An 18,120-nucleotide genomic window follows, 5' to 3' on the forward strand; every position below is an offset into this window, starting at 1 on the left:
GTTATTTTTGTACCTTTATCCCACACAGGACCCCGTTGGGTTTTGAACAGAAGACTATTCCAACTAAGATATTTTCTTCTGTTTTACCACTCCATGTTTTTTATTGGCCTTTGGTCCTTTTTTCCCATGACACTGTACCTGGTTGGTCTTTGTAAAGCTTGTGCCCAAAGATTGAGGATATATTTTCTTAGGACTTTAAGTATAGAGTAGACAGGCACTTCTCTGAGGGTAGAGGGAGGATGCACATGTGTACCTACGAAAACAGATGGAACTGAATGTGATTGGGATTCAGCTTCTTGGGAATGTCTGTCCCTTTGTTCACGCTTGCATACTTTGAAAATTTAACTGTCTTGTTTCTAATAACAGTTCATTTGTAGTCTTGCGTACAACAAGTGTTTATAATCATTTAGAAAGTGTACCTGCTACCATATATGCCAAAACCTTTGGAAATCTGGAGTATGACATAGTTAATTTAGTGAGAAGCAGCAGAAAGTAACTTGTAAAAAGTCCTCAGGTAAAATTCTGTTTTAAACATGTTTTCTACCCCATTCATTCATCAAGAAAACCCTCAACAGCTGGGCCTGCATGGAGTGGTTATATTTCAAGGTTGTTCACAGGGGTTTACAATATGACAGTCCCCACCCCAAATCAGGCACCAGGATAAGAGCAGGGATTTAAACAGCACCCCAGTTCTTCAGCCTGAGCCATCACATGCTATCAGTTTCCTAATTCCCCCCTGGGCTCTAAGCTGGGGCTTGGGTAGAGAAATGGAGAGACAGAGATGAGTTAAATTGCCACCTGAGAAACCTCAGAGGGGAGGACCCAGCCTTAGTTCCTTTCCTCCCAAGTGCAAAATATGTAAACAGTAAACGGAAAACAGAAAAAAGTGCAGTTTTAGTGGTTCCTCTCCTGTCCCCAGTGTTTGGGGATAGAGAAGGTAGAGACAAGCCTGGCTTTCCTATTGCCTAGCTGCTTGCTTAACATAGGAATGGGGTGAAGCAACAAGGGGCCAGTTTCCCTTTACAAACAGCTCTAGGGCAGTAGTAGTCATTCATTTCCACAGCTGCCAGTGTCCCTAGAGTAATTAGGTAAATTGGTCCAGGGGGCCAGTCTCCCTCAAGCCTGAATTAAGGCTGGGACAGCCCCATCTTTCTGTGATTATGTGGCGCATATATATTACTTGTATTATAAATATTTATCTATGTACAGGGAATAAAAGTGGCTTTCATGGAGGGAGGGAAGCTGGGGGCGGCAAGGCTTCAACGCTGTTGGAGTTGTCCAATTCATTGCTGTCACAGTCTGAGTCCTCAGAATTGGGAGGGCCCTGTGAGGAAGAGTAGAAATGCAATGAGGTGGAGCTCAGCATCTCTTGACATTACAAATAGATTCCTTTAGGGCCCCTCACTGTGGTCTTTTTAATAGCTGCCTTTATATCTCAGGTTTCAGAGGCTGTTCTCTTAACGTGCCAGATTCCTACTCTTTGAGTATTCTTCCCTGACTGGTTTATAGCTGCCATGCAAGTTATGTGTTAGGCACCAAATTTGGTGCTCTGCATCAGACTTTTCAAATTCTACCACCTTAGTTTCATTCTTTTAGTTAAGTTTAGAAACTGGAACAAAAGGAGGCTAAATACCTATCATTCCAGCCTGTGCATCTCTAAAAAGCTCTCTAATAATTTGGAATCTGTTCTGTTTTTCCTGTTCATTATTATTTGTAATCTTGTTTTACCTGCTCACTTCTAAGTAGGTCCTGGTGTGAGATAGGCGGGGAGCTGGGTTCAGGGACCACCTCTGAAGCAGGTGGGTCCAGTGGGATTTCTGAGCCCTGGGAGCACATGTCATCAGACCGTTCATCTGGCCGTTCATCAGTGTTGGTGCTGCCAACTTCTGGTGTACCACTGGGGGAAGGCTCACTAGCTGTACCTTCTTCCCCATCTGATGGATTCTCTGAGCTGAAGGTAGATAGTGACTGGCGCATGTTCAGGCCCTGGGGCCACCTAAATGTTGGAGTAGGGGTTACAGCTTATTCTGCACCTTAAAACCCAGAGAGTAGAACAGTGTCATTACAGCCTATACATCACTTACCTCTGGCTTGGTGTCAGTTCTACTTCACTGTCTACCTCTCCTTCTTCCTCTTCTGATGAGATGCCACGTTTCTTTAGGAGAAATGAGGGGACTGTGGTCAACATGGGAAGAGGCCATTAATTATCCAGGGGAAGGGAACAAAGTTACTTAGGGAGTAGCATAATATTGAGTGCAATATGTGGCATGACAATTGGACCCCTAAGGAGAACAAAGAAAGGGGAAGGAAGAATCTCCCCCACACTTTACCTGACTTCGAGTGACAGCAGCCCTGTACAGCAGTGCAGCTGGGGTCAAGTGCTGGGACCCAGCCCGGCTTCCTCCCCGGCCCGCTGTCCCTTCCCTTCCAGTTCCCAGCAGCCCCACACTTTCACAGGGCCCTACTGATGGAGGTGGCTCCCCTTTGGCTCCCCCAGGTGAATCTGGGCTAGTGGAGCCAGGAGCTGAGCCCTCGCTTGGGGGAGTGTCACCCCGGGGTGGAGGAGGTGAGCCAGGATCCCCAGCTCCTCCTGTAGCTCCCCGACCCCTTGCTCCCAGTGCTGCTGTCAGCAGGTCTGGGGATGATGATGACATCTTGCGGAGCAGAAGGTCATGGTGGAGCCCACGGAGGGCAGGGGGGCAGGCCTCCCACGCTGGGGGTCCTACTCCTAGGCCCCCTGGTCCTCCAGGTTCGTGGGGTGGCATAGCTGTACGAAGCCCAGGCAGGTCCCCACAGCTTCCCTTCGTGCTGGACTTGCGATGACGGGTCTTGCCACGGCGACTCCGTCCTGGTGAGGGAGGGCCCTTAGGACACCCAGGCAGCCCCACCCCACTTAGGGCTGCATCTAATTTAGGTAGCAAAGACTCTGTCTTGAGGATATCTGGCCTGGTAAAGAGAGGGAAAGTACAAGATTGAGATTAACAAATGCAAGACCCACTCAGCTTGGGATAAGACAATGAAAGTCTGGCTGCCCCCAAGCATCCAGGACCTCTGGAAGCATCCATCCTTACTGCCCTACTCAAACCTCAGTCTTCATGAACCTGAGCCCCACCTTTTGCTATGGGGTGACAGCTTCTGTGGTACATTTCTCTTCTTGATGAGTTTCTCCATTGTATTACCATGGAGGAGGCTCCGTGATGGATGTGACTTCAGCAAGCCTGGGCACCTCCGCTCTAAGGCTTGTTCCCTCCTAAAAATTGATGCACCTTCTCAGTTGTATGACCAGGAAGGGATCAGTGGGGTCTCCCAAGTTATGCAGCTCCATGCAGACCTGGGATTTTGTGTGTAAGGGCTGGCAGGATTACCTAAGCAGTTCCCGTTCCTTGAGTTCCAGCTGCAACATGAGGGCATTCAGTTCCATGTACAGGTTGTTGGCTCTCTCCAGCTTCCGTTCATAGTGTTCCCTGATGTCCAAGGCGTGCCTGTAACAGGCAGGTTTGTTCCCCGTGATGAGTTCATCTGGTGTCATAATGGACCCCATTCTCTGGGAACTAGTGGTCAAGCCCTGCTATTGGTAAAATCACCAAATAGGTACACACCTGAGTTCCTCCCTCCTCCGCATCACCAGTTCCTCTTCTAGGCGGTGCAGACAGGTCCCTTCTGACTTAATCTTTTCAAAGTGCAGCTTTACCTCTTCCCGCCACTCTGCCTGGGGGTGGAGAGACATGAGTGAGGACCGTATCTCTTCACTGGATAGATGTGATCCCTGGAGGGTGTCTCCACCACCACTGCAACTTGAAAGTTGAAGCAAAAGAGAGTAGGCTACAGGACTTTTTTTTTTTTTTCCCCCGGCCTCCCTCTCAAAAGGTGCCATTATCTTGGGGAGTTAAGTATTCATTTTCCTACCACAGCACACCTGGGACTTAAAGTAAGTCTCCTGGGGTGTGGAGAGCACATCAGCTGAGGCGATGTCCAGATGCAGCAGGATCTGTCGGAATGATGGACGATTTCGTGGTTTGCTATTCCTGAGGGAATGGAGTTGGGTGAGAAAGGAATTTCAGGGAGAACCTGATAGAAACTAGAGCATCCTTTCCCCAAGTATATGTCTTGGAGAATCCATCCTAGAGTATATTCTGTGGCAAGAATTCCATGGTCCACTCTAGGAAAAACAACACATTAACTGTTAACATGCTAAAATCCTGCAATAATAAGACCTCTCTAACCCCATATTTTCCAACTTGTTTGTCTAAGTAAAACTGGAAGAAACACACTTGGAGAAATGCTCCATTTAACAATCTTCCAACCTCCTCCCCTCCCAGATTATAAGGTGCTATCCTTTGGAGGCTGAGCCAATTATACTGATGCCTTCTCCTTTTTCTTCCACATACTTGATAAGTAGGTATTGTTAACATCTATTTTACGGATGTTGAAACAGGTTCAGAGGTAATACCACATTCCCAAAAAGGTCACTCAGCTTAAAAGGGTAGCAATGATATGGACCAGTCTCTAAATCTAATGTGCTCTTGTGTAGTGGTTTTTTTTTTTTTTGGATGGTACTGGAGTTTGAACTCAGTGCCTTACTGCTTGCAAAGCTGGCACTCTACTGCTTGAGCCACACCTTGGAGATGAGGTCTCAGAAACAATTTGGTTCTGCAACCATGATCCTCCTGATCTTGGCCTCCCAAGAAGCTAGGATTACAGGTGTTTGCCACTAACATCTGGCTCCCCCTGCAGATTCTTGATCAATTCAGCCTGTGTGTTCTAGGTTTTTTTTTTGGTTCACATCCTAGATCCTATGTTCTTGGAAAGATAAATCAAGGTAGAGAACTCTGGGTCTGAGTGCCTGGCTTCTAGGTGCTGGCTATCCATTGATAACACAACGTTGGTTCTCACCTTAGCCCAGTCTCCCAGGCCAGGCCATTCTTACCAGCACTGGCGAAGCAGGATTTTGAACCCATCTGGGCAGCTGGAGGGCACAGGTAGATGAAGACTGTTGCTTCCCACACCCCAGATGATGGCTGAGGAATCTACATCTTTGTATGGAATCTCACCGGTCAGTAGTTCCCATAGCACCACGCCAAAGGACCTGGGGATATGAGGAAACATTACTTGGGAGAAGGTCCCTTCAGAGGCCCTGGTCGCAACAGTCCCATCTTCCTTATGCCCAAGTCCTGGAAGTGCCTTCTCCCCACCCTGTTGGCTGCCCACTCTTCTCAGTCCTCAACCTAGCCCTCACCAGATGTCGACTTTCTCAGAGACAGGCTCATTACGGATCACTTCAGGGGCCATCCATGCTACTGTCCCGGCAAAGGACATCTTGGTGCTCTTGTCACTCAGCTCCTTGGAAGTTCCAAAATCTGAGATCTTCACCACGTCGTCGTATGTGATAAGCATGCTGGTAGAGAGTGTAGTCAGCTAGGGTCCATGCCTCTCCACACACCCCATCTAACTGCTGCAACTCTGCCTTCCTGTTTAACATACTTTGGGAATCCAAAGGTGAAAAATCTCACCACAGCCCTCCCAAGATAGGGCTCTCAGTGAAAAGATGGCCACGTAGACTTAGGCAGCGCCTAAAAGCAGGTAGGTGGCTACACTTCCTTGGGTGGGTCACCTACATGCACATCAGCCTCTCCCTGTTTGCTTACTCACTTGGGGGATTTGAGGTCTCTGTGGATAATCTTGTGCAGGTGAAGGTAGTTCATGCCACCAGCGATGCCCATGGACCAGTCAACCAGCAAGGAGGGGGTGACAGGGCGACCAGCCCGTAGTACTTCATACAGCTGGCCCTGGGCACAGAACTCCATGAGGATGCAGTAGCAGGGAGCCTGGGTACACACACCCCTGGGGGCCAAACAGGATGAAGGTGTCAGTCAGCTCATCGTTAACCTAATGTGTGTCTGGAGCTCTCATTCCCACCCATGTCATTTTTGAGGCCATCTTTGGGGAGGATCGGGTATGTTCCACTGCCCGGGCAGGTCCTAATCCTCAGCAAAGTATCCCCATACCATGCCCAGGACCTCACTTGAAAGTGATGATGTTGGGATGCTTCAGCTTGCGCAGATGCTTAATATCAGTCTCTTTGAGGTCTCGCACCTTCTTCACAGCGACCTCCTCCCCATGGAAGCGCCCCAAGAAGACAGCACCCTGGGCCCCTGAGCCTACCCACTGCAGGTCCAGGATTTCCTCAAAGGGAACTTCCCAAAGGTCTGTGGGCAGAAAGCACAGAAATCTGCAGTCAGGCCTTGTGACACACTCAGGGCCAGGAACAGGACACTATTGGGTTGGACAAAGTGAATCAAGGACAAGACAGAAAAGTAACCACATGAGGCTGAAACGACTTTGGGTCTGGTGGATGGGAAGGGGGCCTTAAGCTGGGGGAAGGGCTAGTGGTGTGGCTAAGCACTTGCCTAGCACGTACAAGACCCAGGATTTAGTTCTCAGCTCCAGGAGGGAAAAATGCAGGAAAGTCAGGAATTAGACTGATGGCTTAGGTAGACTGTCCAGCAGAGCTTGGGCTCAAGAAGACGTAAAGGGAGAAGCATCCCACAGGACTCTGACCTACCTTCCTGCTGCTGCTTGTGCTCTGTGGAGTAGGCTTTGCCAATCATGGTCCACACAGGGCGCAGGCAGCCAAAGAGACCTTCAAGGAAGCCACTACCACTCTGGCACTGCAGCCGCACTTCATCAGCTCGAACTCTAGATGCCCGACTTTCTGGTGACCCAGTAGCTCCCCCTGAGCCACCTGTGTCCTGCTCATGCAGCTGCAGGACACTGTTGGCAAAAGGCTCAGGGGGCGGCTCTCCACCTGGGGAAGGGCTGGGCCCACCCCCACCCTGCCCACCCAGAGGCACTACATCTCGAAGTACACACTGGGTAGGCGTCAGGTCCTTCTCAGGGGTGCAGTCTGAAGTGTCTGGGTCCAGCTTGCGCATGGATGCCTCGCTCAGGGTAGACACGAAGCCCCCAAAGGAAGGGGAGGGCGTGCGTGTCTCATGGAGGCAGGCCATGACCCCTGTGCCCCACTATGGTGCTGAGCTGCAGGCCCTGTGGGAGGAAGGGAAGAGGAGCTATCAAAACACAGGCATGCTAGCTCCTGCCCAAGATTCAGGTTGGAGAGCTGGGCTCACAGTATCTCCACTGGAGGCAGCACTTGAGCTCTGTTCTCAGATACCCTTTACAGGACACCTGATAATACTTGGCCTTTCTGTCAGTCATCTATTAGTAATGTCAGTAGTACTCTGGCTTATAGGGAACAAACTTAGTATCAGTACTAGGTAGACCCAAGCAATAGTTCTACTCAGGTGCTGATAAAACATGTCTCAAACCGAAGTAGAGGGGCTAAGGTGTAGCTCAGTGGTAGTGCAGAATGCAAGGTTTTTGGGTTAACTCCCACGCACCACAAAAGAAAGGGGGATGGCCTAGGGATGTTGTTCATAGAGCCCTTGCTTAGCAACCTGGAGGCACTGAGTTCCACACTAAACATTGCAAAAATCACAAAACCGAAAGTACCTAGTGATACCAACCTACTTCCCGCCTCCCTGTATGATTACTGTAATTCAGTACTTCATTTTTTCAAATGAGACTCACAGGTGCACACAGGTGTAATGAGTCAGGCACCTTTTACCTTGGATCTCAAACTCAAGCACACAGTGGTAACCCACCCCTCATGTTAAGGCACATATGATACTGGTATGCCTTTCACTGAAGCACCCTCAGATATCCATAGGCCTCACAGTTCAGGTTCTTCCACCAGGGTATCATTGAGGCTCTCAGAAACACTCAATTCAGGTGCGAGCCTTATCCTGACACACTCAGGGCTCACATCTGGGGCCTTCTCTCAGGTATGCTCATAAAACACACCTGGGGAAGGCAGTAACCACATAGCTGCACTATCCTCCAGCACAGTTGGCCAAAAAGGCAGAACTATCCAATGGGGACTCAAAGATGTATGAGAACAAGCTGTGGCCTTACTGCTTCATCCTTCATGCCTTTCCTCTTCTCCATTGCTCCACCCCCAGCTCCCCAGACCAAGATTCCACTTTGTAGGCAGTGGAAATTTCTCAATTTATAGTTGGGTGTTATTTTAAAAAATAACCATTAGAGCTAGGCGCTGGTGACTCAAGGTATGAAGCCAGTCCGGGCAAATAGTTGGTGAGACCCTATCTTGGAAATACCCAACACAAAAAAGGGCTGGCAGAGTGACTTAAGTGGTAGAGTGCCTGCCTAGCAAGTGTGAGGCCCTGAGTTCAACCCCCAATACTGCCAAAACCAAAAAATATTAGAAACCACAAGTCCAAAGGGTTCAATCCCCATTACCACAAACAGAGAACAAAGAAAAACCCTTCAAATCCTAGGCTTGCTTCTGGCACTTAATGACTCTGTGACCTCAGGTGAAATACAATTTGAGCCTTAATTCTCCAGCTATCCAAAGGGCAGAAATATCATTCAGGTACAGCAACCTCTCCAACCTATACCTGGGAGAATTTGCCACCAGGAGTCATCCTAGTCTCCTATCCATATCTAGTTGGTTACTAAATCAAGATTCCTGAGAACAAGGAATCACTCTTATTATTACTTAGGCAGGTCCTTCCAGACTGCTTGTAGTCTGCAGTTCCCTGGGAATGAGTGCCACACATTCTGAATCACAGTGGAAGGGGAGTGGCAGGAAAATACACAAGGCTCAGGGGATGATGATGTAGGTACACAAGGAGGTTTGAGAAACTGATAGCTTCAGCTCTCCTAACAGTTTTCAGGCCTTTCTCTTGAAGACTTTTTCACTGAATGTGGTAGGACGAGGATCTGCATATGACTAGCACACAAGAAAACCGACCCAGTGCCATTCTATTGTATTCTCGATTAGTCAGTCCCACTGTTACCACCTTAGTTCTAGCTTCATTAGTTGTCATCACCTGACCCAGGACAAAAGCCTCTTAAATGATGCCAAGTTCTCCCCCAATTCTCTGCCCAGCCTTCAGAGGGATTTTTTTTTTTTATCTTTTGCAGTACTGGGGCTTGAACTCAGGGCCTTCACCTTGAGCCACTCCACAAGCCCTATTTTTGTGAAGGGTTTTTTGGGATAGGATCTTGCGGCAGTTTGCCTGTGTTGGCTTTGAACCGCGATCCTACTGATCTGTGCCTCCTGAGTAGCTAGGATTACAGGCGTGAGCCACCCATGCCTGGTTAAGAAGGATCTTTCTAAGACAAGTTCGCTAGCCCCCTTCTGGCTTTGTTACCCTTCAGTGGCCCAGGACCGTTGATCCAGCTTGCAGCCTCAGCTCTGGCCACCCCAGCCTTATTCTCCACTGCTGTTGTTACCCAGGCCACACAGAACTTAGAAGGAGAGACCCGAGGCTTTTGAACCAGGACACCTAATGACAATGGCTAATTTTTATGAAAGCTTTACTATGTATCTTAGCCTGGGTGTTTAATTCTCAAAACTGTAAGGAGGACATTATTAGCTCCATTTTATAGACTAAGGCATAGAAGTATTGAATAAACTGTTAAGTCATCATAGCTAGTAAGCTGAATCTTTACCCTCAGGCTTGCTGTGTCTAGAAGGTTCTTCTCGTTCTTTGTCTTTCAAGCCTCATTTTATCTTGGAAGTCTTCCCTCTTATCCTAAACTCTACGAAAATGCCTCTTTTGATCTGACCACAGGCCCCATGGGGCTTCCAACACCTGGAGCCCAGGGAGGCGCTGGCTAAGGTAGAAACACTGGTTTACCCAGCCCAGGCCAGCGCACACATTGCAAGTGTTAGCTCCCTCCGACCACAGAACAGCCCAGAAAAGGGGATTACTGGTTGCCTTATGTTCTTGAGAAAACCGACATCCAGAAATAAGTCACAGTTGAGCCCAGCGTTGGAGTCGCCAACACATGCCACTGTACGGCTTCGATAGAAGGTGGTGATTGTAATGCAAGTTACAGCCAAACACAGGCCAAACGACATGCCAGTACATCAGAGAGTTGTCTCTGGAGGACCCGAAAGCTTCCGCCTTCCCACTGCAGCCCCAAGCCTGGGCTTTCCTTCTGGTTCACCCAGAACCAGGGCCGTGTCTCTCGAATGCTCTCGACTGCACCAGGCCAGGGGAGGAGAAGCGAGCCGGGACCAGAGTGCTCCGAAAGGAGCAGCAAGCAGGCAGGGTCCACCCGCTGGACCGCTAGGCAACCAGTTCCTTGTTCCCCAAGCCCATGTCAGGATAGTCCAAGGCGGAGAGAAAGGGTTACGGCCGCAGCGCCCCCTCCCCCTCTCGACCTCCTTCCCGGCCGTCACGTGGAGGGTGGCTGGGGGCGGGGGCCCGGCCGCGGGAGGAGGGGGTCCGGGTGGGGAGGGAAAGGGAGGACACTGAGGGCTGGGGGTAAGCGCTGGGCGATGCGGCGTAACCATGACGACTGGGCCCGTGGCGGCGCGTGAAGTCACCAGGACAAGATTAGCCTGGAGTCACGTGAACGCGACGTGGGGGCGGGGCCGCGCCTGAGCCCTGCCCCTGACCTGGCGAAGGAGCATGTGGCTGGTGGCCGCGATGGTTGCGGGCACCGCAGGTGCGGACCCGGGCCTGGTGGTCTGCCCCATGTGTCGCCTCTCCCCCGCACTTTCCCCCGGCCCCGCACACAGACGTAGGTTCGGCTGGGTCCTCAGGTGGAGGAAAATCGACCGATGCTAGAGGGAGGGGACGAAGGGGGTTGACATTAGGGGTGCAATGCCACAGAGCAGAAAAGCAGGAAATGGACATATGGGGGACGGACATGGAAAGGGCGAAAGGCACAGGCAGAGAAAGACCAATAGCATGAAGCGCAGGAGCGTCAAATCTGGAGAAGTACGGGCTGAAAAACAGCCCCTGAGAAAATGGAGATGAAAGGGGACAGAAAAACACTGAGTTCACTGCCCCCTCCCCAATTCGTTTTCTATCTAGAAGCTGAGCTTTGAGTAGCACAACACCTGGATTTCTAAAGGAATTTTTCAGCCCTCACTGAGATGTTTGGCCAGTAGGCTTAGGCAGAAAGAGGGTGACCTGCTCAGGAACACTTGCAGCCAGGCCTCCCTCCGGTTCACACAGGCTTCCCTGGAGGCCCCTTTGGTATCCAGGGCCAGAGCTGCCTGGAGGAGCAGAGAAGCCATTTCACCTGTTTGCCTTATAGGGCAGTAGGAGTAGCTGAAGAAGCAGGAGAAGGGACCAAGGGGAAGGTAGGAAATCTGCCAGGCTCAGTCTACCCCGCCCCACCTCAGACTAATGACAGCTCTTCCACGTTGACCTGAAGAAATAGAGGGGAAGCTGAGGCCCCAGGGAGCCTAGTAAAATGGAGATTCCTGTCTTCTAATAAACACCCCCCCTTTCTGTTTCCTTTATTCCTGACCTGCCAGCTGTGTCCCACTGCCCCCCAGCTGGGCCTTGGCGCCAGGGATTTGGGGGAATATCATGGCTAGGAGCCCCTGGCCCAGACATTCAGTCACCCTGGGGGAGGGGAGCTGTCTGCTGGTCCATCAATTATGCAAAGCATGGGGGAGGGCAGGGGACACGATACAAGGGGTGGTGGCTCAGTCATTCTGTCAACCCCATTACCAAATGTTGACTGGGCGTTTTTCAGACTGGGTGGAGTCTCTGTGGACACCCAGAAAGCTTTATTTCAATTTCAGCTGGGCGCTCCTTTGCTTTGCAAGTGGTTTCCAGACCTACCCCTTGAGTCTATGGAGTACAGTGGAGCCCGGAAGCCACCTCCACCTGGCCCTCCTAGGTTTCCTGCCTCACATGTTGAAAGGATGTGGCAGGTGAACCCTTGAATTCTCTCTAGTTCCCAACTATCCTAACAGCAGAATCTCAACACTAAGCTGCTTGGCAGTCTTGGGGGCTGGGCTCACAGTCCTGGCTATCTGTCTAAACTTGGGCTCTGGAGGTTTAAAGCGCTCTGTCCCAGACCTCATTTTCCACCCAGGAGGAGGATTCCCCTTCTCGAAGAGTCCGCGTGAGGAGGGGCCTCTGTGACTTTGGAATCCTGGTTCTACCTCGCAGGCTCAGCTCCTGAGAGGATGAAAGACTCTGACAAGCCTGGGTCAGGACTCTTGTCCACTTGGCTGCAGATTGTTTTCCTTTTGACAGAATCCTGGCCCTAGAGTTCTCCTAGGACGGAAAGAACACTGGCTTTTCTTAGGGCCCCCTTATGAGGGGAAGATGCTTTCCCGAGACCTAGCAAAGCTGAGCTTGCCCCTAAATCAGGTCCTCAGCCTCTTACAGGTCAAGCCTTGACACCCCGAGCGCCACACTTAAGTTGGGGTGGTAAAGGCGAGGGCAGCGCTGTTCAGGAAGAAAGAACCGACTTTGAATTTGGAGAAAGCAGAGCTACAACTCCAGCTGTGGGCCCCATCAGTGATCTCAGACTCCTAGCCCCATCTTATGGTGAGGGTTAAGTAAGAAGATGGGGTCATGCCTGCCTCCTAGCACTGTCTTCCAGGCTAGTGAGACAACAGGCCTTTCTTGGTGGATTCTGGAGAGGCCATTTTTTCTATCTGACCAGAAAAAGACTTGGTCTCTGAACTTCTGCTCACCCCAGGACCAGCTGTGACTTTAGGTTCCACAGGTCAAATGGCAGTGGCTCTGCCTCCTTCCCCGCCCCGCCCCCCCAGACAACCCTGTACAGGATCAGGTGTCCTCCCTCTGCAAACCCTGCTGCTCCACCTCCTGTGGATGGTGGGAAGGCCTGGTCCCACCCTTAGCCCTGCCCAGTTCCTTTTAGGATCTGCTCTCCACTAAGATCTGTCCTGATGATGTGGCTGGATCACCCCTCAGCCTTACCCACCAAAGTCTGAAGGGAAGGGGAAGGCAGGAGCAGTGTGGGATTGGCACAGGGTCCCTCCCACAGGACCTCAGGTAGATGTAGAAGAAGCAGAGTATATTTTAGCTAATAGTTCTGGAGCCGAATGAGCATTTGAAAAATCTGAAAGGAGCCAGATGTGGTGGCTCATGCCTAAAATCCCAGCTACTCCGGAGGGGTAGACTGGGAGGATTGGGTTAGGCAAAAAGTTATGGAAAGACCCCATTTCAACAAACAAGCTGGGTGGTACACATCTGTAATCCCAGCAGTTAGGAGGCTGAGGTGCAGGAGGATGTCAAATTTAAGGGCAATCTGGGCTATGTAGTGAGACCTTGTCTCAAGAAAAGAAAAAAGTACACTAAAAACTCTGAAAGGATAGATACCAAAAATGTAACCATTTGTAGGTAGAATTATGTGTGTTTTAATTTTCTTCTGTTTGCTTACTTATATTTTCTAGTATTTCAGTAATCATTCCTAACTGGTTTTAAAATAAGAAAATTTATTTTAAATTGCAAAAGAAAAAAGATTTATGGAGTGCCCAGCTATTCCTTTCCCCTGGTTTACGGCAGGCAGCTGGGCAGTGGAGGGGGGGTGGACAGTGTCAAGTAGACAGGCTTCTGGGTCAAAGAGGCCTGTTGAGGCCAGTCTCGTATCTTACCTGACCATACCCTGTAGCAGCATACGACACTTAAAAACTCTTTCTTCTCTCTACATGAGGACGTGAGTAAGAACACAGGCTCTGGTTGAGAAAGGTTCAAATCCTAGGTCTTGCCACATACTAACTTGTGCTTGTTTTTAGTAGCACTAGGGTTGAACTCAGAGCCTGCTTGTGAGGCAGGCACTGTGCCACTTGAGCCATGCCCCCAGCCCTAGTTTTGGTTTTTGAGAGAGGATCTTGCTGTGTATCCTAGGCTGTCCTCATCCTTGAGATCCTCCTGCCTCATTTTTTGTTTTATAGGGCCTCATGCTTGCTAGGCAGGTGCTCTCCACTTGAACCACTCCACCAGCCCTTTTCTGTGATGGGAGTTTTTGAGATAGGGTCTCCTGAACTATTTGCCTGTGGCTGACTTTGAATTGTGATCCTCCTTATCTCTGCCTCCTGAGTAGCTAGGATTACAGATGTAACCCATAGGTGCCTGGCCTGCCTGATCTTCTTGAGCTCCTGGATTACTAGAGTGTACCACCATAGCAGGCTAACTTTTTGCATTTGAATAAATAACTTAAGTTTCAGTTTCCTCATTCTTATAATAGAGATGATGATAACACTGTCTAACTTAGTCTTGTTATGAGCAGTACTGAGTTCTGGGCCCAGTACCTGGCACACAGGAAGCACTGTACAAGCAGCAGCCATGTGAACAGTGTTTAACACGAAGTAGTAATTTTTTTTTTGCTGGGGGGCTTACTGGAGTTTAAACTTAAGGCCACACTTGCTAGGCAAGAGCTCTACCACTTGAGCCAATCTGCCAGCCCTTTTTTGTGTTAGATATTTTTGAGATAGGTTCTCAGGAACTATTTGTGTGAGCTGGTTTCAAACCTTGATCCTCCTGATCTCTGCCTCCTGGGTAGCTAGGAGCCAGAAGGTGTGGCCCAAAGTAGTAAGTTTTTGGCTTCGCTGAAGTTTGAACTCAGGGCCTTGCACTTGTTGGTAGTAACTCAACCTCTTGAACCATGCCCCCAGCCAGTAGGCTTTGTATCAATGTGATTTCTTTCTCTTCTTTCACTTTTTCTCCTCCAAACAAGAGGCAACAGAAAGGGTGCAGGTAAAAAGAGAAAAAAAAAAAAAGAGCAAAGAAAGAAGAAAGCTAAGGGCACGAGCTTTCTTTCCTGGAAGATCCTATTCTCTTCTGGAGCAGTGTCACTGCTTTCCCAGAGCACACTTGACCCAAGGCCTGGGAGCAAATGAATGGGACAGACCAGTCTCTTTGGCCAACCCTCCTGAAACTCCATGTCCTCTGATGGCATCCTTTCAACACTGGTGACCCAGCAGGTACTCCGGAAGGGCTTGATTTCCCGATCCCTTCTGTCTCCCCAGGCACAGGTAGGGGAGAGGTGGGTTGGGTGCTACAAGTTTGGGTCCTCTTCCTACCATCTCCAGACTCTACCACCTCATCAGCACCAGGAAAGAACTGGGAAGAGTAATTAATTGCTTTTTAGAGGGTCCTGCTATCCTCAGATGTAAGGAAGCCCAGGAAATCCTCAGCTACTTCCTCACATCAAGTCAGGCAGCTGTGGGAGTGAGTGGATTAATGGTGGCTTGGACAGGACACCTTTTCACCCTTAAGTGTGAGATAGGAGGGAGCAGGGCCCTAGAGCTCAGAGAAACTTCAGTGTCTCCACAGAAAGGCTCAGGGGCACTTGGCCCTTTCCTTCCCGAGTACCTTGTGCTGGCCTTAGTGTGGCTTGATTCTCTGGTTGAAAACTAGAGCTCTCAGAGTGAGGAAGGCACCCTGAGAGTTGGAAGGAAAATGGTGTTTAGAAGGAGGCACTGACTGTGGCTCAAGGGGACTCTAGGTGGGGTAAAGAGACCTAGTGTGTACTCTCTCCTGGTTTAAGGCCAAAGAGGTAGCAGATAAGAGCTAAAACATGCGTCCCCTCCCTCTATTTTTTATTCTTCCTCTGTTGGGAAGACACCTAGCTTCTCCCACAGTCTATGGGGTCTTTTTTGTTGTTGTTGTTTTTGAGACAGGGTCTCACTATGGAGCCCAAACTGGCCTCTAACAGTCCTCCTGCCTCCACCTCCAGAGTACTGTCTATGGAGCCTTGACCCCTTCTTTTCCCTCCCCTTAGTCAAAACCATGGTTATCAGAAAGTCTCAACTCTATAGAAAGGATTCTTGCTGGATTTTGGCGGTACTGGGGTTTGGACTCAGGCCTCACCATTGCTAGGCAGGTGCTCTACCCCTTGAGCCACTTTGCCAGCCCTTCTTGCTTGATTTTAAGCCAAGGAGTTTGAGGAGTATGTGAGGGAAGGGAGGTTCTTGAAGGGCCTCATCTGGGAAATGGGTTAGAGGAGCCAGAGGAGAGAGGGAAAGAGGAAGGAGAAAGCCACATGAAAATCATGGAAGGGGGTGGTGCTGCAACAGCTGGATGGAGGGGAAATGCCACAGCTGGAGGGGATTAGGGGCATCACTGATGGAAGGGGAGGGAGACCCTGGCAGGGCATCCAGGAACAGGTGCTGCCCATGTGATCTTCAGGTAGAGCCTGCTAGGTGTGTGGGGAGAGAGGGAGACTGGGAGAGGCAGCGGGTACATCAGGCCTTGCCCTTCCTCCCCTTCCCTGGAGGGGGCCACAACTCTCCCTCCACTGTCCCTCTCTTGGTCCTGAGGGTAAGTGAGAAAAGAGGATGCTCTCTTGCCCGCTGCCCTTTAAGCTTGTCCCCCAATTACCCCACCCCCACACATCCATCACATCTCTGGAGGCTCTCGGTCCCCAACCTGGGCCGTGGCATCCCTCAGCTCCGTTTTCCACCTTCCTATCTCCAGGCATCGGGTCCAGGTCCCCAGTTCCTCCATCCCCACAGACTCAGCATCCCCGCGTCACCTCCTCCCCCACCACGCTACATCTGCATCCTGACCCTCCCAGGATCCGGAGGGCCCGGATCCCAGGACCCGGACCCATCCCTGGCCACCACCCCCCAACAACTCGGCCAGGCTCTCACCTCGGGGGCTCCGCGGCCGCAGCACAAAAGGCGGCGCTGCTGCAGCTCCGCTCCGGATACTGCTCCCGCCTCCTCCTCCTTCTCCTCCTCCTTCCCTCCTCCCCGCGCTGCCCTCGACCGGACCCGGGGCGCTGTCACAGGCGATGCTTGCGCGGTGTCCAGGTGCACGGGTGTCAGCCCCAGCTTTCTGCCCCGACCCCCGACTCCTAGCCCCGTCCCCACTCGGCTTGAACTCCCGCTCCTTCCGAGGCCCCCGCCCCTGGCCTCCCGGGACGGACACGCCCTGAGCGGGGGATGCTGCGCTGGAGCCGCCGGCCTCTTAAAGGAGCCCACTGCTGCCATCCGGCGCGCTCCAGGCTTGTCCCTGGCCCGCTAGGGCCCCGCGCCTCCTCGCTGACCTAGGGTGGCCCTACCTTGGACCTTATGCGGATTCTGGAGGAAGCCTCTATAACACGTCTAATAGACTCCTTCCTATATATACCAAGAAGAGAGCAGCCCCTCGTGATCCCTAGCGCTCTGGCGTCTCCCTCTGTCATACCGATCTTGCCAGCTCTGCTTCCTATGATTGTCACCGCTCCAATTTCACCCAATTGGAATCCACTCAGCTGTAGGCCCCATCCCCCTCCAGTGTTCCTGGATGACCCCTCATTATCATTCCAAGATTCCTCTGGCCTCCATTCCCCGCCTCTTCAGAGTAAGACATCTCTTCCAGGCTCATTCTCAAAACACCCATTGGAATCAGACATTTTTCGTGATTTCTCTCCAAGGTCACACGTTCTTTCCCCCGACATCTTTCAGCACCGTGGTTGTGATGGGGGTAGGGAATGGGGCTCCGGGATCCAAAAGCACACGTTCTGCTCTGCACCTAGATTTAATCTCTTGCTCTCTTCGACTGAGCCTCACAGCAGAAAAAACGATGCCTTAGTCCTAATTTTGTCCCACTCCAGCCCGATTCGCGGGCCCCAGATTGCTGGTCAGTTAAAGAGAAGTTCACTAGGGCCGAGGTAAAAAGGCGTTAGAGGGGAAACAAAATGGCATGGGCTATGCTGAGGGCTGACAGAACTGCTTGAGCTGAACTTGGACCTACAACAGCCTCAGTGCCTTGAAGCTGAGAGCACAGAACAGCCCCCTCTCGTGTCCTGGTAAGGCCCACCCTCCCACAGGGCAAAAGCCTGGATCCGCCGGCAACCTGCCGGACCAATCACAATCTTTTCTCGAGAAGGAGGCGGGGCAAGGGGGGAACGCTACCTCTTTCCCTTGTCCCCGCCCCCCTGGGCCAACTAACCAATCTCAAAGCATCTTGGGGAAGTAAATGCAATCAGACTATCCAATGACGCCGCGAAATATCCTGCGTGCTTGACCCTGCCCCTTCAGCTGTGACCAAGATGGCACGCGAGCTTCTGGGTTCTGTAGTTTTCTCAGGATTCAGACGGCGTCTCCCCAACCCTAAACTGGAGTTAGCCCTTACCGCCCCGCCCCCCCAGTGGCTAGTACGCATGCTCATAGTGTCGGCTTCGGTGAGAGGCGGTGCGGAAAAAAGAAGGCGGGATAAACATTAAAAAACAAAAAACATTTGTAGCTCGGGAGGCGTCTGCGAAGGGGTCCGCTCCTCCCAGAAGGCGGTGCAGCAGCCTGGACGAGCGACGCGGAGGGTTGTG

At 51.1% G+C, this 18,120-nt stretch overlaps 1 protein-coding gene across 4 annotated transcripts; it reads right to left on the reverse strand.

Annotated features, from left to right (window-relative positions):
- Positions 1 to 131: 131 nt before the first annotated feature.
- Map3k12 (mitogen-activated protein kinase kinase kinase 12) lies at positions 132 to 17,564 on the reverse strand. Of its 4 annotated transcripts, none has more exons than XM_074083490.1 (15): positions 16,463 to 16,994; positions 6,871 to 7,044; positions 6,563 to 6,696; positions 6,023 to 6,206; positions 5,650 to 5,841; positions 5,237 to 5,395; positions 4,928 to 5,086; positions 3,917 to 4,025; positions 3,600 to 3,709; positions 3,366 to 3,482; positions 3,113 to 3,250; positions 2,331 to 2,946; positions 2,085 to 2,155; positions 1,729 to 1,996; positions 132 to 1,324 (listed from the first exon to the last, which is right to left on the reverse strand). In XM_074083490.1, the coding sequence occupies exons 2-15, from the start codon at positions 7,005 to 7,007 to the stop codon at positions 1,226 to 1,228; spliced, it is 2,493 nt and encodes an 830-aa protein (XP_073939591.1). In that variant the 5' UTR covers positions 7,008 to 7,044; positions 16,463 to 16,994; the 3' UTR covers positions 132 to 1,225. The 4 variants fall into 4 exon arrangements, with proteins under 4 accessions (XP_073939591.1, XP_073939590.1, XP_073939589.1 ...); XM_074083489.1 differs by having other exon boundaries at positions 6,563 to 6,771; XM_074083488.1 differs by lacking the exon at positions 16,463 to 16,994 and adding an exon at positions 17,001 to 17,564 and having other exon boundaries at positions 6,563 to 7,044.
- Between the last annotated feature and the right edge of the window lie 556 nt (positions 17,565 to 18,120).

Source organism: Castor canadensis, chromosome 8 (assembly GCF_047511655.1).
Source record: "Castor canadensis chromosome 8, mCasCan1.hap1v2, whole genome shotgun sequence".
Taxonomy (NCBI): domain Eukaryota; kingdom Metazoa; phylum Chordata; class Mammalia; order Rodentia; family Castoridae; genus Castor; species Castor canadensis.